The 22,895-nt window shown below is 38.8% G+C and overlaps 1 protein-coding gene across 2 annotated transcripts; it reads left to right on the top strand.

The window, feature by feature from the left end:
- Positions 1-1,177: 1,177 nt before the first annotated feature.
- Positions 1,178-19,615, top strand: pdhx (pyruvate dehydrogenase complex component X). 2 transcript variants are annotated; one of them, XM_077569177.1, is made up of 12 exons: positions 1,178-1,284; positions 2,086-2,255; positions 5,710-5,793; positions 6,756-6,856; positions 9,587-9,771; positions 10,955-11,053; positions 13,031-13,193; positions 14,240-14,387; positions 15,372-15,430; positions 16,462-16,620; positions 17,679-17,743; positions 18,854-19,615. In XM_077569177.1, the coding sequence occupies exons 2-12, from the start codon at positions 2,120-2,122 to the stop codon at positions 19,107-19,109; spliced, it is 1,455 nt and encodes a 484-aa protein (XP_077425303.1). In that variant the 5' UTR covers positions 1,178-1,284; positions 2,086-2,119; the 3' UTR covers positions 19,110-19,615. The 2 variants fall into 2 exon arrangements, with proteins under 2 accessions (XP_077425303.1, XP_077425302.1); XM_077569176.1 differs by lacking the exon at positions 1,178-1,284 and having other exon boundaries at positions 1,985-2,255.
- The last annotated feature ends 3,280 nt before the right edge of the window (positions 19,616-22,895 follow it).

The raw sequence follows: 22,895 nt of genomic DNA, 5'->3' as shown, positions 1-22,895 counted from the left end.
CCAACAATATTCTAATGATTCTGCTGTTAATTAATTCAGTCTCTTGCTACAAGTACCTTTTTGCAGTGTTATTTCAAAAGTTCTTAAAACACACACTAGAGTGACACGCTATCATTCTAAAATGAACCTTCTACAGTATCTGATTTAGGCTGTAATCTGATGTAACCCAAACAACTTTTAATGCTTGAGTACTTTCTCCATAAATTACCATCTATAATGATTGATGTCAATATTTATCAAACTTCTTGTAAATGTGGGCCTGCTTGGTAGGCTACAGGTTAAAAAACTGTAACAGGCCCATGTTTGTATTCATTATTGAGGTTCAGTATTTTCTGTATGGATGTAAAGAAAATATAATTTATTTGTATAGTCATTGCCTTGCCTATTATTGTATTTTATTGAATGAGAATGCATGTTTGACTGGTACTGTTCATACATTACGAATGTTTCTGTACAGCTGACTGTCCCATGGGAGGAGGTGGTATAGGACAAATGCCTGCGACCGCTCCACACTGGTTGGAAGTAACTAAGTACTGATGAATATGAGAGATATCTTTATTGACAGACTTAAGTCCATTAAAATAAACAATAAAACAAAACATAAAAAGCCAAACACACTGGAATAGGTACACAAGAGTTTAACCCTTGATTTAAAAAACATATGGCCTACTGGCTAATAACAATACTTTGTTACTGTAAAAAAAACAAAACAAAAAAAAACCTGTGCTTGAGTATTTATTTTGTTCTGAGAACTTTTTACTTTTACTCCACATACTTTTGAAAACAGATATATGTATTTGTATTTGTATGCTCATTAATCCATACAAATCATCTTGTTACCTTTTTCAACCTTTGCCAATGACAGCACAATGTAAAAAAAGACATTTATAGAGAAAGGCAAAATCAACCAAAATAAAAAAACACAGCAACGAGGACAGACATGAACCAGGAAGCATGAACGAAAATGGTAACAGATTTGGAGTAGCAAGATACTTTACTTTTGCACATAAATACAGTTTAAAGTCTGTACTTACAGTTTTATATGTCTTTTTACAAGTACATTAACTGTACTTATATGTGGTGTGCGTACTTTTGCCATCTCTGTCCGCCATGGTGGGGGTTAAAGGAGCGAAACATCTACTGTTAGATGACGATGACACGTCTAGTCTCCCCGTTGGTTAGTGAGGCGCGAGTGCACAAGGCATTTGCAGAGAGCACAAAGGCACTTTAGAGGTGCGTCAGGCAGAAATACCCAGCAGGAAGACCACCAAACCTGTATTTCAGGTATGTACAGTACATGAAACAACTAAACAGTGTGGGGTTTATGACTGCACTCATTTGAGCTCTGCTGCTGTTGTTGACAAATCTCTGAGCTTCATCGCTAAGTACCAAACTGGCAAAGCCAGATTGTAGGTTAGGGGAATAACACACAAACATGACGTGGTAATTGGGCATTGTTAATCTACTTAATTTGCCAACAATTCAAATGCTAGGCACAGGTGACACAAACATTAAATCAAACTGGTTGTAACCTTCCATGAGTAATTGAAGCATGAACAAACAAAATGAAATCAGTATTTGACTTTCATTGTTGTGTAAGTGCTTAATGAAGAGAAAGGGTTGGTGATGATCACAGTCACGAAGTTGAAGAGATTGGATTGCATTTTGCGTGTAACATACTGAAAATGTTCATATTGAATTGTCTATATGAGTATGTCACATGTTTATTACAGGTTTCCCATATATATATATATATATATATATATATATATATATATATATAAATAAAAGCTTTAAGATATGCATTCAATGTACTAGCATTAGTTTTATGGCAGGTCTGCCACATCAAATATGGCTGACGCGCTGACTTTCGTGACAAGCCCTGACGATTATACGTAGACGTCTATGGCCAGGGCCCTGAAATGACCTACAGGCTATGCCTGTCCATTTGCGTCGAAAGTAAACAATATCAAACCCTACAAATGCCACAACATAAAATGTCTTAACCAGTATGTCTATTGTTTATAACTACATGATAAAACAAGCAACATTTGACTCTCTGAAAATGTAACCATTTTTGATCAGGCACCCGCACGTTTCTTCCAATGAGGGCATCAACATGGCGGCCTCCTTGCGTCTGGGTCGTCAAGGAATCTTATTCGGCCTTAAATTATCTAACATAACTAAATCTGTGTGGAGCACGCAGTCATTACAAGAGCACGCCAGATACTTCTTTCAGTCTCCATGGACCTTCGGTGAGTGACGTTATGTGCAGTTTTGTGAATGACGAAAGCTTGACGACCGTTGACATTTGCCTACACAATTTTCTCTCGCTTTATGGTTCTTTGGCAAACAATTTTGTAACCACATTTCAGTAACGCCTTAATATAATTTTTTAGTCTCACTTCTGACACTTAAACGCGTCCACACAGGACAACGTATTAAGCGGTAAATGTCAAGGAAGGATACACCCTTCACTATGTTAGGGTTAGGGTCGCCTATGATAATAGAATTAAAATTGATTAAATACTCCGTAACCATCATTTTACAGCTGCTGAGTGCAGCCACAATGAACATGGTACAGAACGCATGCTTTCCTTACTATGTCTGACATGTAGAGCTCCCCATCACTGTGGAACAAAACCGCTGGGTCTGTGTTTTGGGGTTAATCAGGAAAATACTTATACAAATACAAAGATCAATGGACCTGAGTTGTAAAAGACTGCCATGGTTTGTAATGAGCCCTTTCTCTCTAGTGAGGGGATGCATCTACACATCATAATGCAAAACTGTCACACATCATCCAGACGTCCATTTTCTATACTGCTTTCCTTATCCAGTTCAGGGTTGTGGGGAGCCGGGTCTGGAGCCCATCACAACTGACTTTGAGGTAAAGGTCCATAAGGAGAGACAAACCTTTACATCAGGCTACCTCAATTCTGGTCCTCAAGGGCTGGAGTCCTGCATGTTTTAGATGTCCCCGTCCTCCAAACACACCTGATTCAAATAATCAGCAAGCTCTGTAGAAGCCTGGCAATAATCCTAATCTTTAGATGTGTTGGAGGACAGAAACATCTAAAACATGCAGGACTCCGGACCTCTAGAGGCAGGATTAACCACACTGTTCCTCACGTGCACACTGTCACTGAGTGGGAAGTATACCCACGGTATACTTCGGCCCTAAAACTAAACCTTCATGATCAATTACTACCCAGACTCATTTGTTGAACCTTTGAGTTTTATCATTGACCTTGTGATGAAGAATTTACACAGAAACATAAAACACTTGTGATAAAAATAAAAAAACAGCTGGTAATGTTTTCCCCACTTTTGCTTGTACTCTTGGTTGTATTTGAGTTGTAGCAGGAAATATAATAATGGCTGTATTTTGAAATTAATATGATAGTAACCACCCCCCTCTCAAATTCAGCTGACAGTGCCAGTTATTCGTGTTTGCTGCTACTTTGGGAAGAACTCCCTGAGAACCCACACGGGCTCCATTTTTAACTTTGCACTTGCAGTGTATCAGTGTGTCCAACAGATGCCAGCAGAATGACATATGAAATAGAATGCTCTGCATGTCACTATGTTAATTGGTTCTCTAAGAAGGTAAACTTGAACTCTTCAATTAAAATGAATAAATAAATAATAATGCAGTTGTGGTTATTGGATATTATTTATTATTATTTATACACCACATTTCAAAACACAGTCATAACTACCAAAAAACAAAAACTACCATGATCTTTAACATAATTTAATGTTGATTAAAATGAGTTAAAAAAATAAAAATAAAATTAAATACCGACATGACTTTAGTCACTCTGGCGTAACTCTGGGGTGGCAAGTAGGCCACCCGCACCAAATGCCTTGCTACTTGTTGGCAATTAATCGATCAATAATAAATTCAAAATGTGCTGATAGATTTGAACATTGAGGTCATTGTGATGTTGAGATGGGTTTAGAAACAAACCATTCACTTGACAAGCACAAAGAAAGAGCTACGAAAGGATGGATCATTTGTGGGCATGCTGGGAATTGCAGGCTCACTGACCTCACTGAAAGCTATGTGCTGCTTAGCGGTTACAAGATTTAGATGCCTTTTGTAGAATATTCAGTAGTGGTGTTCCGATCGATCAGCCGATTTCTGCGGGAAAGTACGTGATCGGCATGTGTTGATCAATGGCACTCATTGCCGATCGCCAAAAGCGATCACCCGCAGCTCGTACTTTGCAGCCTGAAGCCAACCTGTGTGCATTGTATCGTCCCCTCCCCCTATCCTTGACACTGCACGTTGCAGACCAAAGCAGTAACGGAATCATAGAATGTTTGTGCATTTTTTGCACTGTCAATTTGAAATAATGTCCTGTTTTTGTATAATTAAGGGATGGAAATTTGCATAGAATGTTTTTTTTTTTTATCTGATGCATAAAATAATTGAAAATTAAACAATTTAATTGATTTTTAATGTAATGCAATCCTTAGTGAGCAACTCTAAAACTGAAAACTGGCCAGCCAATCTATGTGATTGGTATCAGAATCGGCTGATCGCACTCATGGATGATCGTATATAGATACACACACTAGTGCTGGTCAGAAAATTTTGAATATCGAGGAAAGTAGAAACGTCCATTTATTTCAATAATTTGTTTCAAAAAGTGAAACTTTTACATTAGTTCACCACACACAAAATTAAATATTGGAAGCTGGTATTTGTTTCAATTTTGATGATTATGGCAGAAAGACACAAAACTAAAAAATAAAGAAAAAATCCAGTGTTTGACAAAATTAGAAAATTGTGACAAAGCTCAACATTGTAGGCTCCTGATGTCCTAAACTTGTCAGCTATTTAATGCAAAACAACATCAGAGGTTTTCCTCAGCCTCTAAATGTTCTCAGTCTGTTTTAGTAGGCTTGAGTATCACGGGGAAGACTGCTGACTTGATGGTTGTACAGAAAATCATCATTGACACAGTTATCAAAAGAAATCCCAAAATAAGATGGATGATCAGTTGCTCACAGAGCACTGTATTAAAGTACATGAACATAATGTTATTTTGTGTGTGTCTTTATGCTATAATCATCAAAATGGAAAGAAATAAAGGCTTGAAATATTTAACTTTTTGTGTGGTGAACAGGTTGGGCAGGGGTAGGCAAGTTCGGCCCTAGAGAGCCGCAGTCCTTCAAGTTTTTGATGTCGCCCTCCTCAAACACAGCTGAGAAGCTCCTGCAGAAAGAACATAATTATGAGCTGATGATTTGAAACACCTGGGTTGCAGGCAGGAGACACCGAAAACATGCAGGACTGCGGCTCTCTAGGACCAAACTTGGGGAAACCAGGTCTAGAAAGTAAAAAAAAAACTGCCACATAACCCTAACCCACAAGTGCTTCTACTCACCTAGCAGGTTATAATGAGCTCGTCGCCACTTGTTGAGTGGAAGCACCTGTGGCTAAACCCAAACGGTTTAAGGGTTTTTACTTTCTGGACCTGGATTCCCCAACCCTAGCGATGAACTAATGTAGCCTGCAAGTTTCACTTTTTAAAATTTTCCTCAATATTCAAATTTTTTGCCCAGCACTAGTCTTTTTTTTATTTATTTTATTTTTTTACATTGCTGCCAGAAGTGTTCAAAGGAGTATTTCGGCATTGGCTTCAAGTGCCTATTCAAGTGGAGTGTAAGTCATGCTGTGATCTTTGTGTCCGGTAGGTGTCGCCCCACTCAACTTGCAAATGCCAGCTCTCTCACCAACCATGGAGGAGGGAAACATTGTCAAATGGCTGAAGAAAGAAGGTAAAAGGAATTTACAACTTCAAGTCACAACCCTTCCTGGCGCTATCCCAAATTTTAATATTCCTTCACAGCTCAGTTGTCAATACCACTAAAGAATGTGTGCATGAAAACTATGGTAATATTTACCTTGCAACTGCACGGGCCAACAGCAAGCGCTAATTATCATTCTCTATGACAACACATCACGCTCATGCGGCGTTGCATGCATAGGCCTGGTGATTAATTGACTTATGGAAACCCAGCAGTCACTATTCATCACTTCTTAGTGGTTCTGCTCATCCAGGCACTGCATTCGTCATGAGGCAACTGGGGTGGGGGGTGGGGGGTCCAAAGGCTTGAATTATAAACTTTGAACTAGTAAATATATTTTATTTATATTATTTTATATATCATTTATATTTATTATTTATATTAATTAAATATAATTAGGGCTGGGCAATAATGGTTTGTTGGGTTTATTAGACTAAAATCGATTAAAATCGTAATCGTCCTGAATGTCTGTAAAAATCGCGCTTTTTTTTTTTTTTGCCCTGACCTAAATATAATAGACAGTAATCAAAAAATATATATTGTGAGACAGGCGTTAAACAGGGCGCAGCTGGGAATCTGTAGGGGAAAATTTGAAAAAACATGATTTTTTGTTTGTTTACCATCTTCCACATGAAGATTTTCAGTTAAGATGCTGCCCTCACCCGGAACATTCTTACACACTTGTTTGTGTCAGTAATTATTTTCTGTTACTAGTAAATTTGAAATAAAAACAATAATAATATAACAAAATGTTTTAATTTCAAAATGACATTTTCATACATTTGTACAAATTCGTCCATTGTTGTGAAGCTAACATTTTCACAAATGTTTGTAGATTCTTTTCATTTTTTTTTTTTTTAATTGAGCGCTCACAATGTCTTTAAAAATGTTCAATTTAGATGATATATTCATGTACTCTTTAACCATTGCAGGTGAGGCAGTGGCAACAGGCGATGCCCTTTGTGAAATTGAGACTGACAAAGCTGTAGTTACCATGGAATCTAATGATGACGGTATCATGGCAAAGATTCTGGTGAGAACAAATGCCAAAATCACACACAGCATCTTGTGTACATCAATGCTGAAGGTGTTTTCTAGCTGCTATCAAACAAGATGATTTGCTGCTGTTTTCAATCCTGTCCTTAAAATGCATTCTGTTGTGAAAGTCATATTCCGCTTTCCGGGCACAGTGACAGTACATAAAAGGATTTTCTTTCATGGCAGACATTTCTCTAGGTCCATTCCCCATTGTGTTGCTGTTGGTAGGTGTTTGCTTTTTTTTAATAGGCTTTCAAAGAAAGAGCAATTAGTAGTCTTCTTGACCTTCTTTTTGCTCCACCGAAAAATATAGACTTTTTTTCAAATAGAATTTGAGCACCTTATTTCCCCATTTTAATCTTCTAGTGCATGTTACAGGATCATGGAGTGTTGCCCTTCGCAAAGTGAAGACAAACCTTTTTTTTTTTTCAAAGTGACAGAAGGTGCCTGAACTGTGACGACTAGATATGTGTTCCCTGTCTCATTTTCTCATGTTACTATAGACTGCAACCTTGTAGTGATATAAAAAAAAGGTTAATAACCGGCAAATTTACCATTAATTTATGCTTTTATTTATTTTGCTTTTCCACAATTCCTTACGCTAATCTTTCCTTGCTACTGTGGGTATGGTAGTTTCCATGGCAACCACTGAGGAATTGGGGGTAGGGGCTTGAGAGCTGAGGCAAGCAGAGAAAGGAGGCCGGTATTTACTCCCATAGTTAAAATTGTAATGTGTATTGTAGTTAATACAAAAACCATCAGCTGGAAACATTGCATGTCCAATGTGAGACTTTTTATTTTATTTTAGCTGAATATAGTGTAACAAGTTAAGAATAGTTAATATATGGTAGCTTCTATAACTGTGCTTTTGTAAGCACGTTTTTGGTTTATTATATTATTTTAGTTTTATTACTTGACCACCATACCATCAGTAGGCCTAACCACATTTGACTAAATGAGATTCCCATTGGCATGATGGAACTTATGCTGTAATATAGTTATCTAAGGGGGGGGCTCTTTTACCAATTTCTGAGAATCTGACCCTGGGCTAGGCTGGGTGGATCCATTTCACTGTGGCCAGATATTGCTAAATGTCATCATTCTGTTACAGCATTGCTCTACCATGGTTTTTAATTTTGAATCTGTTGTGGGTAAAGTCAATTACACAGGTTAGTCATACCCACAGAATATTAAACAAAAACTGTACAAGTGTTCCCTCACACAAAAACATTTATTTGTAATTAAAAAAGGTTTACTAATTATTGGATAATTACAAATTGTATTTGTGTTCAAAGGAAAAGTATTATCGCTAAAAGTACTTCCGCTGATGTACTTCCGGTTTGTGGAGCGAAACATGTCAGTCTTCATGGAGTAGCATGATTTCTTGTTTCACTCATTTTTTCATGTAAAACATGCTTTCAATACAGTTAAAAGCAATTGGGCGCACAGTGTTTGGAGGAAGTGTGTAAGTTTTTAAATTATTATTATTATTATTATTTTTACTGCTAAGCCAAAGCAGAATTGCTGTGTGTCTCAAGATCCAGTCGGGCTGTTTACATTAACAGGTCCATGGAGTGATAGGGCTAAAATAAATATTTGATAACTTGTCCTGCAAGATTTGATTTGTTGTGGTTGACCCTGGGAAGTAAGACTTAAGTAATACTACACTTGATAATGTATAAAGTGCTGTGGGAGAAAAATGGATTGGATTGAACATGATACTGTATATTAAAGGTGCTACTCAGTCAGGTTACTTGAATACTCCAAATTGTTTTATGTGTGATTCGTGATAACCAAGTGATTCACGTGGTACGCAGGATCGATCGCTTTAGTTCCTGGATGGACTGGGCCGCAATTTTTCATCAGTGATACTCAAGGGCCCACATAGGACCACATACTTGCTAACCAAATATAATAATAATAATTTGTTTTTAACTTGAATCAATTGAAATGCTTGTACAGTATATTCAATCAGAAATGTCTTGATTGGCCACCTATGCAGAAACACAAGGAATTTGTCTCTGCTAGACTGGTAGTATCACAGAACGAGCAACAATAAAACAAAAACAACGGTTGAGACATGGCACATGAGTACAATTACTGCACTACTGGTCATTGTGTGACGATTTTTCACATTATCTGTACAATTGTCATCGCACTGTAATTATTGTAACTATTGCACAAATGGACACTTATTTTCAGGCTCTTTTTGCTTGATGACTGTCTGCATAACTTGCATAGCACTGCTGTCATTGTTTGGTACTACAGCACCAATGGCACATATTGCATGTTTTTTTTCAATATTGTACAGCCCTGCAAACAACAAAGTATGCGTTTTAGCACACAGTATTTGACTATTTTAACACTATCATTTATTTTGCACGTCTGCAGAAAGCAGCCTCGTAGACTTTCTCCCTACTTGGACCATTTGTGGATACCTTTTGAAAACTGACCAAGTGCGGACGGCAGTGTATTAGGCATGGCCTTTCATTTAGAATGAATTAGTATTGATTGATTGACAATGTCCAGTGGACCATGAAGAGAGTAGTAAAAGTCACACAGTGTATTTAGATGAGCTCTTAACAGGATCTTGAATCATTGTGACAGCAACCAACCATGAAAAGTCACTCACCGCACTACACAGCAACCTATTTTATTTCAGTGTTTCAATTACAGTGAGCCACATCACAGCATGCCATGTTATTCTATTTGTCCTGCATTTCAGATGGAGGAGGGAAGTCGCAACGTGCGCCTAGGAACTCTCATTGCTGTTATGGTGGAGGAGGGACAAGACTGGACGCAGGTTGAGATTCCACCTCCATCTGCACCTGCATCTGCTATACATGAAACCGTTTCCACCATTGATCCTCCTGCTGCTCCTTCTCCACCAAAAATAGTCCCAACAGGATCGTAAGTGTCATCTAATTTTGTTATCATGGTACCAGAGCTGTACCTGCAAATAGTGCCTCCATGCTGATACTAAAACAACATCACGGCAGAAACTTATAAAATACGTATAACACAGTGGAATGATAACTGACACATAAACAACTTCAAATTCAGATTTTTTATTTTTTATTAAACATTTGTAATAACTGAAGAACCATTGAACACTTAACATATTTAAACACTACTGAGCATTTTGTATATCCAGTACTGTAAAAAACATTTAGCCGCAAGGTGGCACACGCCAGTGTCGTCTTGTGCCGGCCTCGAGCCCGGATAAATGCAGAGGGTTATATCAGGAAGGGCATCCGGTGTAAAACTTTGGCCAAATGACATATGCAAATCAAATATATGACTTCCATACCGGATCGGTCAAGGCCCGGTTTAACAACGACCGCCATCGGTGCTGTTGACCTACAGGATGTCGGTGGAAACTGGGCTACTGTTGGTCGAAGAAGGAGAGGAAGAAGGTGTCTTTGTAGGAAGAAAGAGAAGAGGAACACCAGGAGTCTCGGACAGGAGGACATACTGTGTGTTCAGGAGACCTGGTGGAAAGGGAGCAAAGCTAGAAGTTTAGGAGCAGGGTTCAAGTTATTCTATCATGGTGTAGATAGGAAGAGAAATGGAGTAGGAGTTATCGTGAAGGAGGAGTTTGTTAGGAATGTCCTGAAGATAAAAAGAGTGTCAGAATGATGAGCCTGAAGCTAAGAATCGAAGGTGTGATGATCAATGTTGTTAGTGGGTATGCGCCACATGTAGGATGTGAGCTGGAGGAGAAGGAAAACTTTTGGTAGGACCTTGATGAAATGATGCAGAGCATCCCTAGAAGTGAGAGAGTTGTCATTGGTGCAGACTTCAATGGACATGTTGGTGCAGGAAACAGAGTATGTGTTTGTTATACTAACATTTTGCGGTGAGCCAGTTGACATATTACGATTTATTTGAAAGTCTGCATAAACTCGGTTGGATTGTATATTTAAAAAAAACCCTGCTCAGATGGTTTAGATTTAGAGTTACAGGAGTTCAATTAGCTAATGTCCATAGGAGACTTGAATTAAAGGTAGAATGTGACACAAAATTAAAAGGTCCATGAAATAAAACATTTTAGTCTAACGGTAACTTGTCATCATGGCTCGTTGTCCTTCAGGTTACGACTAAGCCCAGCAGCAAGACACATCCTGGACACTCATGGCGTTGATCCAAAACTGGCCACACCTACCGGACCAAGAGGACTAATCACTAAGGAGTAAGTTTGAGCAGTGAACTTGTCTCTACGTTCACATTGAATGCGAAATGATGCTTCACCTCATGTTTCTCATGAGTTTGATTACTGATACTATGAACGTAGCCGTTTCATTTGCATGCCACAACAGAGAAAAGGAGAGGCATTTCTTCTCCTCTAACAAAAAAGAATGCACGGCATGTCATCATGCTGGTCAATCAGGTCATTGTATTAATACTTTGGCTAATGGGAAATGCTATCGCTATCTTTGATCACAATTCAACAGCTGTAAGCAAATAAATACACTTACCATATACATTAACGTCCTTTTCACCATTCTTATGTGCTTTCTCGTTTTTGTCTCATCATTGGAAACTGGCAGTGTTGTACAAGTCCAGTGCCCACAGACTGCAAGAAATATTTTGTCTTACATATGTATATAAGTACATTCTCAATACCGATTGGCTGCTGTGACGCAAAGTGTGTCTTCCAGTTCAAATTTACCAACTTCAGCAAATGTGTTCGCCCCACTCTCGTTGCCTATAAACTGCGTCAATTTTCCAACCATCACAGATTTGCACCCATTTACACCAACTCTATTTACGTTGTATGTGATCGCATCACAAGAATAGTTCAACTTGTGTTTGATCTGACTGCAGCATAAGATATTTTACATTTTTTGAGGTATTTTGCGTTTGTTTGTTTTAAAGAGACTCAAAACACACAACAGATGTTCTTTTCCACCACGTGACACAAACACGACACAGCGTTTTTAGTGCATCGAGCAACAATGTCAATTGTGAGATGTCCTTTCTGGAGCAAAAAATGATTAATAAGATTTGGGGGAGAAATGTAACTATACTATAACATGGTTTTAAAGGTAGTGTGTTAGTGCTACTTGGTGTAGACAGTTGGAGTTAAAAGGTGAGATGGAGAGAATCGGAGAATCTCTCTTCTCGTTCCCCTTAAATTCAGTACAAGAGGGGCGCACACTCTGCATGGCTGGAGTCCATTCACGCGATTGTCATGTGCAAAGTACGTTTATAAATAAAAATAAAGATCTAAACGTGCAAGTAAAGTTGTCCAGGGCAATTACAGATCACCGCTGCAGAAGTGGGCATCCAGACAGTTAGTGTCCGTGTGTGAACCCCCTCGACTCCCCCCAAAGCTGTGCTGTGGGCAGGGGGGTGATTTTAAAGGTATAATAAAGATTATAATAATGTGTTTTGTTTGTAATGTGTTGATTTATACAATGATTCAGAACGTTTTAAATCTTAATTACTGTCAGCCGTCAAATTTTCAGATGCGCCAAAGACATGTAAAATAAAATGCCCCCGGATCGTTGGAACGCCCAGCATGGCACAGCACACTCTGACAATTTGCCAAACACGCCAAATGAAAAAACAGATTTGCCAGTTTTTACGCAGAGCGCATGTGCGTTGTCTACGAAAATTCAGCCCACTGTGTTATCTCTGACTGTCATGATGTGTATTTCAGGTTTTGTTGTTTTTTTCAAACCTAAATGTCTTACCAGTTTTTCTAGGGGGGAATTTCCAAGTGACCTCAGTCCTTCCACAATCAAATGCTCCTATCAGTAAAGAAACAAGGCACTTATGTACTACAGGAAATGTTACAATGCATGAACAAGGGAATGGTATATCAGCTAAGGTCAGAGGACAATGGACCCTGGTGCACTGACTTGAAACTAGAACTCTACAAATAGAGGCACCTGATACATGCGCTTCCCTAGGATTGGGCGTTAAGGCCAAGAAATCAAATCAGATTTTATTTGAAATTTTTGTGAACGCGAGGGGTGCACAAACATTGCTGCACGTTTGAGCTATGGGCAGTGGGGTTGTTACCTTGCTCAAGGGTCCATTGGTGGTAGCGACAAAACCAGACCGGCATTTCTCAGACAACTTCCATTTGTCTACAGTAGGACTTTAACTGTGATCCTGCGATTCCCATTTCAAATTTTTGGGGTCTATTTCGGCTCTACAGAGATGCATTAAATCTTCTGAAGATGTCTCCAGAGCCAAAAACGACACCAATGGCTGCTCCGCCTTCTTCTGGTCCTGCCCCAATCCCAGCAGCTATTCCACCACAATCAAGCAGCAGACCCAACATACCTCCTCTTTCTGTACCAGGAAAGCCAGGTGCACCGGTGGGTTTTAAATGACATACCATATAAAACATAAAGCTCATGTCATGCTCTTTTCTGATAATACTGTAAATGCATGCATGTCATCAGTTAATTCATTGATTCTGGTTTCACCAATTCGCACTTTCTTTCTTTTTTTCTTTCTTGTGTTTATTTCAGACAACATATCCCAATTGACATCAATAACAAAGACATAAAGAAAAGTACATATTAAATGTTGAAACAAGATGCCTGAAAGGGAATGGGAATAAGACAATTTATTTAATCCCACCCCTTTTTAATACATTCAATGTAAAACATAAAAGCATTTACCACTTGCAATTTTCAAAACTAATTAAGCAATTATCATTCACACAATATAACAGAAATACAAAAATATTCACACACGGGTATTGCCGCAGGTCAAGAATTGTTAAATGCATTACATCAGTAAATTTTCTACCAACATTAGGAACCAACTAACTAGTAAATGTATTGGTTAAGACTCATGCAAACCAACACTGGTAATAGACAATACGTACTAACAATGGTAAGAATATAACAAACAAAAGTTGCCACTAGGAAAACACACTAAATCTGATGCTATAAAGGTATGAATCTTAAAAGTGTATAGACATTGCTTTATTAGAATATCTTATGAATTATTTTAGTTATTTACAGTTATATGTATATTTATGCTGGATTACAGTACAGCCTCCAGGCCCTGCCACCCGCCCCCATCATTATTACTACTACATTATAGACATCCTCACAACTAGCCGCATGCATAAATACAAATGAGTATTAAGCAAACAACATTTTAGCTAACACAGCTGTTAGGAATCGGTATGTTTGTTATTCGAATGTTCATAAATTGAGTGGTATCTTTGTCAATGTCAGACATGTTCAATCTGTTTTGACTGATTAACCACCTAACCTTTTCTCTTAACCATGACCTTAATATTAATGGGTCTATAAGTAATGTATAATCTATATGTGTAATGTAGTGTAATATATTCCACGTGTACAGTACTTCACCGCGTCTTGACTTCGATAATCTTATTCCCCAGGGCACTTTCACGGAGATTCCAGCATCAAATGTCCGCCGCGTGATCGCTCAAAGGCTAACACAGTCCAAAACCACGATCCCCCATGCTTATGCTTCTGTTGACTGCGACATGGCTGCAGTAATGAAGCTTCGTAGGGACTTAGCCAAAGGTAAGCAAGAGGCTTGTCTGTACACTTATTCTGGGTCACCTGTTTATATTAACATGTTCTAGCTTTTGTTGATAATGTGAATATCAATAATTGTCCTTGAAGATGAGAATTTCAAGGGTTTCACATGACTGCTCATTTGACAAAGACTGAAGCACTGAAAGAAACTGGCACATACAGTAACTGATTAGTCACGCTCGTTATAACTCTGATTTCACAAACCAGACACAAACATTTTGCCAATAATAGGAATAAAAAGTAATTGTCAAACAGATTGATGTGGCTATATTGTTCAATTAAATGTTATTCATTTTAAGTTAATTTAATAATGTCTGTTCAGTACTTTGGTTCACTTGAAAAGTCGGTGGCTTCAAACAAAAGGTGTTCTGTCCTGAGTTGTTTAAGACATCTGCATGTATTAACAATAGCTGGATTTCTGAACTTTGGCTATATCTCATTTTTTATGTGAAACCCAAGTGTCTTCATAGTATACAACAAAAACAAAAATTGACCTTACAATTGCAATACTTTTGGAGGGCCACTGCATCTCTGGTTAGCTACTGTATCATTGAGGAAATGGTTTGGCCATTCCAGACCAGTAAGCAAGTGTTCTGTGTGTACTGGCGGATTCTCTCTCCGGTTGTTATCGCGGACTGTCTTTGTTCAGGATCGTGCAATTTCACGGTTAGTTCGGTCATCACGCTGCACACGACATTCATAACCATCTGCGACAGTAACAACAAATGCAGGCCAAATTGCCTGTGGTGTCCTACATTGGTTTAGGGAGTGGAGCAGTTTCACTTCCTTAGGATAGATGTTTATTACTGTATTTTGTCTTGTATTTGTGTCTTACTTGACGTGTTTTTGACACTCACTCTTTTTCTCAGTCTTGTACACCAGGGATGAACCCATAGGGCTTTTAGGCAGCACCTGTCTGGATTGTGTCACAATGAAATGACTCAGTCTTTTGTTTCCTTGTCTTTCCAGACCAGATCAAGGTTTCTGTTAACGATTTCATTATCAAGGCAGCTGCTGTTACGCTTAAAGTAAGTATTGCTCCTCTCTAGTTGTGGTCTTTTAATAAGTGAGTAGTGTGGTCATAGATTTGCGCTGCTCCATTTGTAAAGTGCCCTGAGATGACTTCTGTTGTGATTTTGCCACACTATAAATACATTTGAATTGAATTGACAGGCTCTAGTGGATTGGAGAATCTGCACAGAAGGAAAAATGACATGTTGTGACTAGTTGTTACACCCCCCCCCCCCCCCCAAGCACACAGGAGAATATTTCTTATCTCATATCATCATATATCATATCTCATATATCTTATTGTACAAGCTAACCAAAGACATCCAATAGACAATTTAGTGCAAGCACATAGTATTTCGTTACAAATTTCTCTGGCCCACTACAGTTGACCCTGTGGGGGATAGGGACCAGGTCAAGTTTGACGTCCATTGAAATGTATATGGAGTTGCAGTGGGGGGGGGTGAGATTCAAAATAAAACAATATGTTTTCCTCGAATAACCGAGGGAAATAGGGCGGAAAGAAACTGATTTTTGTGTGTGTGTGTGTGTGTGTGTGTAAGGAAGAGTGGCAAAAAATCCCCCAACGTAGATGTGAAAGACTCATAAGTCACTAAAGAAAAGTTTTGGAAGAAGTTATCATTGCAAAAGGAGGTGCAATTTCTGATTAAGTGAAAGGTTCACATACTTTTGCACCCATGAAATCTGAGTTTTTCTTAAATCAACAACTTTTGCTCAAATAATGAATGACAATATTATCATTCTTTTTGTTCAAGTCAGCATTATAGATTGGCGTATGACTAAACATTTAATAAGATTATTTTAATATTATATACAAAAAAATCTGACCATGCCTGCAGGGTTCACAAACTTTTGAATAGCACTGTATATAAATATACATTTTCAAAAATAAATCCACAAATATGCAAATCTACGGGTAAAGGTCTAATCCCATTCCCTTTGTAATGAATTTAAAAACTTGGGAAAAAGTGGCTTGACTTGCAATTTGTTTGGCATTGTTGTGACACTACCCGTGAATTTTTAATGACAGGAGCTACCGGATGTGAACGTGACATGGTCAGATGATGGACCCCGAGCACTGGACTCCATTCACATTTCAATTGCTGTCGCAACTGACAAAGGCCTCATTACCCCCATCATCAGAGATGCCGCAAATAAAGGAGTTCAGGAGATTTCCACCAATGCAAAGGTAAAAGCCTAAATCTGAATAACTGCTTTGTTAGCTTTTTACCTACAGTCATTGAGGGCTTTATATATACAGCATTAATCTTTGTGAGATTTGTATGATTTTGCTTAGTGTCTATTCTCCCTTGTCTTGCGGTTGTGGCGTGCTTGAGTGTATCTCAGCAGGCTACGGGCAAAAGGCAGACTACACTAAATTGTCACTAAATCCATCGGAACGGTTGCAATTTGTCATGACAAAGACGTGCAACCAACCATTGCACGTCAGTGGGGACACATTTTGAACTACAGAAGCCTCAAAATATGTTCAACTTGCTTTCAAATTACCTTGTAGTTTTTGCACCTTTCCAGCGAATACTGTTAGTGTTTGTACGAGGGTCAGTACCAATTTCCCGTGATGAAATATTTCCCCAAAAAGAAAACAAAGAACATTTTGTACACATTCCTCCACTAGAGACAATCCCGTAGCCGCAGTCTTGAATGTATTGTGCTTTTTCCAAGGTTGCTCAACTCGGTCACAATTTGCCATAAAACCCTGGCCACAATAATGTGTTTGCTTTGTTTGCCAGATGCCTCATCTTCCTCTCTGGGTTTTGTCAGTTCCATTTCCTCATTTTATTAAGCTGATGGTTTCCATTTGTCTCAAAGGCTGCTGTTTGACAGTTTGTTGGTTTTCGAACACCATGTTCCTGTTTGTCCTTTTTTTATTGGGGGGGATGTTAAACAACTGTTGTTATGTTGTTATGGTTGTTTAGGAAGTCATACAGTACAATTTACCAACCAATAATAATTTAACCAATTATAAATGTATAATTGGTTATTGTGAATGCTGAAGCAACATTCTAGCTTTATTAATTTAGTCTTCAACCATGTTTCTAGAAATATTCCCATTCAACTTGAATAGTGTTCTGACAGACTGACACATTTGTATTTTTATTATTGCTCTAATTAAGTGTAAAGTGCGTACTTTGTGCCAAATTTCCAAGGCCACTGTCTCATTAATAGTTGATTGGTTTCTTTGATACAGCTCAATGGTCTAAAAATGACATAATGTGTGCTTCATAGGCATTGGCCGAGAAGGCTCGAGATGGAAAACTTTTACCTGAAGAGTACCAGGGAGGCTCATTCAGGTAAAACAAAGACATAAAAAACATACATGATATGATTCTATCAAATGTTTTGACATCGGACATCAGCCCATCATTTGCAGCAAATGGGGATGGAGGTTAAATGAATGGTGTCATTTGGTCATAAAATGGGTTTCTTTCTGTGTCAGCCGGGAGCAATGAATAACTAGTGGGAGATGTCGTGCTCTTTGTTCTCTTTAGCTGCACGTGTCGTGCACCCTTGGGCCAACCCTCTAAATAAGGCAAAGCCGAAACTGGCCTGTAGCAACCCTACGGGGCAGTTTCGGCTTTGTTCTACTCGCTTTGAACATCATGGTAAATGGTCTTTCATTTGTAACTAGCACTTTTCCACTTGTTGATGGATTCAAAGCGCTTCATACCAATTTCGCATTCAGCTATTGCTGGCACAGCATCCAGAGCTACTGGGGGTTCAGTATCTTGCTCAAGGACACTTCCACATGATCAAAAGGGTCAGGAATCGAACCCCCAACCTCTGTGTTGGGACAAATGACTACCACTGTGCCATGCCACCCCATCATAGTACTTAGGTGGAGTAAATTGAGAAAACGATAGAATATTTGGTGTAGTTTGTAAAATTTGAATCTATGTATCTCATACTTATATAAGTATCTTAACAGAAATTATGTTTATTGTGGGCAAATAAAGGATTACAATTGCCTATAGATGCCACCAGATGGAGACAAAGCTCAACATTTTTATTAGACAGGGCTATGGATTACTAAATGAAGCTCCTCCACTCACTTCAACATAGTTACCAAGAACTGGTGCACCATAAGGTCTTTTGATATTCGACAGGATTTTGCCCCAAACAAAAAAACTGCAAATGTGCGGGGGAACGTTGCTTGGCATATGTGCATGGACATTCTAAATCATAAAAACTTTTTAAAACATTAACATCACATAATTTGTTTGTATTCCTTTAGCATCAGACTAGTTATTATTTTGTCTTTTTTTTTTATTTTTTTTTTTTACATTGATTGTATTATTATTTATTTATTTTAAGTTGAGCTATATGTTGTTGTTTATTTTGTGCTTTTTCTCTGAGTATATTCACTGTCTCTTATATTTCTCCATATTCTTCGCTTCCCTCAGTATATCCAACCTGGGGATGTTTGGCATTAGTGGCTTCAGCGCTGTGATCAACCCTCCACAGGCTTGCATTCTCGCCGTCGGGACCTCCAGGCCCGAATTAAGTCTGTGCGAGGACAACCAGACCCTGCGTACCCAACAGCTGATGACCGTCACCTTGTCAAGTGACGGGCGGCTTATCGATGACGAACTTGCCTCGCGATTTCTTGAAAGATTCCGCGCCAACCTAGAGGAACCTCGGCGCATGGCTTTAGCCTGAAATTTGGAGAAAAAGCAAAGACGCACTTGTGTGATAACGCCTGCCCTCTCCTCCAGGTGTCAGTACAGGAGGTGCAGGGTCCTCTTTGTGTTTGTTTGCAGTCACCAGGCTTTTGTGATGCAAGAGTCGAATTGAGCTACTGTTAGTTATTGAGAATTTTTTCCCAACTGTCAGTTTCCATAGAGGCACATCCTTTGATGTTCCTTCATCACGCCACTCGTGTTTGTGTATACATACTGTATATTTAAAGGTGTCAGTTCTAATGTGTCTGTAGGCTGTCAACATCTTTAAACATAACAAAAATAGAACTTTATTTATTGCACCTAATTGAGACGTTTTTGGTTTTTGTCAAAATTCATTAATTTAATGTTAGGAAAAACATTTGAAAAGGCGCATTGTAATTATCAAGTTAACTATTATCAATGTCTCTCATGCGAACACATTGCAATCATTTTTAAGAGAGACACTGTCACATGCAAATATAAAGTCTGTTGATTGCCTGTTAATGTATTTTGAGGCTCAATTCATCATGTCAGTTTAGCACACATTGACAGCGAAACCACAGATGTGTTTGTGTGTGTTTTAATTAGAATACAAGAGATTGCGTCAAGGAGAATCATTTCATAGAAGCCAATTAGGATAATTTCCTGTGGCAAACATACTGGTCAGCCTACACTAGCAGATGTTTATTTGCCCCAAGTGCGCCGAACAGCTGCTTCAGTAGGTGGAGAGATGCTTGTTTGATTACATCCCAAATTGGGCAATGCTGTGACATGAGACCGGGCCATGTTCTTGTTGCAGTTTGGTAAGACAAAAGAGTGAATGGTTAATGACATTTTGACCACCGCTCTTGAGAAAATCTCAGTTTGATTGCTCCCACACTACCCGGAAGACTTCACACACTGCATGCGCATTTGTTTTTTGTTTATTGTGGTCAGATCAGAATGGACAGATATAAAGTCGGTCAAGTGTTGAAAAAGACTGTAAACACTAGGGAGGGTTTGAGCCACAGACTCGCAAAAGCAGAATTAGTAATATTTGATTAAATCTGACCAAACAAAATTGCTTTTCATCAAATATAGTGAATGTATTGTCCGGTCAAGAGAATAATTGGCTTGTTGCCTCAAGCCAACAGAGGACAACATTTCTTTACAGCATTAATTATGTATTTCTCATCTCTGTTTCAAATGAAAGTGATTCATTGAGGAGTGAGCTATATTGAGCTCCTAATCGGACACTAGTGCTCGTGTGGCCAGCTGCTAGCTAGAGATATGAACCTCACAGATGAACCAGAGATCAGCTCAAACGCAGACTGACACAAATGTGGACAACTGCAAAATATATTTCTGTAGAAAGTCAAGAGTCCACCTGCTCATGCAGATACAATATGAGTTGTTTAAAATGTATTCCTTTAAAGATATATTTATTTTTTATTGACATAGTCTGTACCTACTAAAGTGACAGTGTGTAGTATTTAGTGCCATCTAGTGGTAAACTTATAATCCATTTTAAAAATCCACTTATTCATTTCAATAGTATGCAAAAAAATTATGTTCTTTTATATCAGCGTACATTTTTTTAAATATACAAACGTAGGTCTAGCGCTAATTCTATTAGGTTGTGCTGTGCATTGCAGGAGGTTGACGTGTTTTGCTGCCACCTTTCTGCTATAGATACCCAAAGGAGGAGAACTTTGCGAACGTCGTTGGACTCTGGTGCTCATGTTGGACCCAATGGGTCGACCACCGCTTTATCTTCCACCGCTGCCAGGGAACTGCAGATGGTCATTGCTGAGTCCGGTGATTGGGGCTCCCGCCGCTTATCTCTTTTACTAGGTTCTCCTACAAGCCACTCTTGTTAGCCGCTTCAGCTAGTTCTTGCTATCCACTCTTGTTCACCGCTGACGCTAGCTCCTGCTCGCGGGATTGCTCACTCTCGCTCGCTCACAAATATAATAATAATGGGTAGTAATTTGTGCTAGGCTTGTGAAGTGTGATCTGTAGGCACCGTTGTGTGCTTGCTTCAAAATCATTGCTTATATACAAGACTGAGCTCTCCAGGAGAAAAAATATATAAAAATCATTGCATTCTAATAGCTTACCACTAGATGGCACTAAAATTCTACACACTATAAGTCATGTTACGATTAGTCATATATCATACTGAAAGATGTTGCACATATCTTAGTCTACCTTATTTAACACCAAGATAGAGGCAATGTAATTCAAAACTCAATTCTGCGATAATCATCTTTACTTGTACATTATGACACGACACGCTTAACAACCAAATAAAAGAACTTGGGACAGAACAACACGTCATCAAAATATGATGAAGCTACAGCCTGTAGCTACCAGCAGCTAATAAAAATCACATGGTCTACGCTGTGACTAATGAGGCATTTGTGTTGAAACAAAGAATCTTTGTGTAGTAATTTTACACATTTTCTCTTTAAAACGAATATCTGTTACTGAATGGATAAATCTGCTTGAGAGAATTCTGACATTTATGTGTTGCAGAAGGAGATCTGGATAAAAAATTAAAGAGGAACTAGACCATTTTTGTTCCGACTGATATTTTTGATGAACCATACACAAGGTTGCGAAGATATTGTAGGGCTCAGCGAGCAGTGTAGGTCACACTCATGGTCACACAGCATGCAGCAGTATGGAAGCAGTTACTTTGGCAACGATAAGTGGCAAGTGTGCACGACTGCTGTGCCAACTTGGATTTGTTTCAACTCAAGTGAGGATTTACCAAATCCAAGGAGATCCTAATGATGATTCTTGACTGTCCATCAACTGAAAAATGTTATTCAAAAATATTTCAGCCGGCATTTTGATAGGTGTAAATGTATTTTGGTGTGCGGTGCACGCAATCATCCTGAGACCTTAGTATGTGTTTGCCCAGTATCGTCCCTCTCTGATGAGGCTTTGTGACTGATCACTACGACTATATGCCCCAGGACTGGTGGGAGGCTTTCCCTCATGCGCATGATCTCACGCGCAAAGTTTGTTCAACCATTGTTGACAGGATTTCCTCATTTAGCCCATTTTCCTCTCACAAGCAACACACCTTTTTTTGTGTGTGTATGCAGCATTTTCATTTCACACATTCCTCCTTGAGATGTCATTTGTATTCTTGTATGAATCAAATGATCAAGGTTTTAACTGCCTGTGCTGATTCAGAGTGACCGAAATTGGGGGCCGGGGGCTTATATGACGCAGAGCATTCCTGTTGACTATAGGACACAGTCCAAACGTACTTGGTCTGCTGTGCAGTCAAAGCCAAACCAGGCTCTTGCTTTGTTGTCATTGTTCAAATTTTAGCCTCGGTCCAGTCATGCTCAGCCAGACCAAGACACTGTTGCAGCTGTGTCCATGAAATGAAGCAGAAATAATATTGTTACGTCTCTTGACACTTCTATACATGCATAAGGATATTCCAGAGGACTCTGTGACTAATTTCAAAAGACTGCATGGATTTTTCACGCCTTAGCCTTGCTGTAGGCTACTTGTGGTCAGCAGGTCAAGAGAGGCAAGTTCATCAAGCACAAACTCAGCACATGTTTGTCACATGACATATCTGTCCGTCTGTTCATAATCACTATACCGTTTTTCTTGCCGCAAAGAAATTTTGGACATGTTCAAGATTTGATGGCATCAAGAAAAACGGTTTGAGAGCAAAAGGAAAGTTTGTGAGTTTCTTGGTGATTCTCTTAATTTGCAACATTGAATTTTCCGCCAGCCAATATTATAGACAAACATTCCGCTTTTCTGACTTGAT

The sequence above is a fragment of the Vanacampus margaritifer genome, chromosome 6 (assembly GCF_051991255.1).
Source record: "Vanacampus margaritifer isolate UIUO_Vmar chromosome 6, RoL_Vmar_1.0, whole genome shotgun sequence".
Taxonomy (NCBI): domain Eukaryota; kingdom Metazoa; phylum Chordata; class Actinopteri; order Syngnathiformes; family Syngnathidae; genus Vanacampus; species Vanacampus margaritifer.
This window is presented reverse-complemented; position numbering and strand designations above follow the sequence as displayed.

Excerpts from the sequence above, each read along its gene's own strand:
- pdhx (XM_077569177.1), top strand. The coding sequence starts at position 2,120 with ATGGCGGCCTCCTTGCGTCTGGGTCGTCAAGGAATCTTATTCGGCCTT. Across the intron at positions 13,194-14,239 it reads CAGGAAAGCCAGGTGCACCG|GGCACTTTCACGGAGATTCC; the intron begins GTGGGTTTTAAA and ends CTTATTCCCCAG. Across the intron at positions 17,744-18,853 it reads TACCAGGGAGGCTCATTCAG|TATATCCAACCTGGGGATGT; the intron begins GTAAAACAAAGA and ends CGCTTCCCTCAG.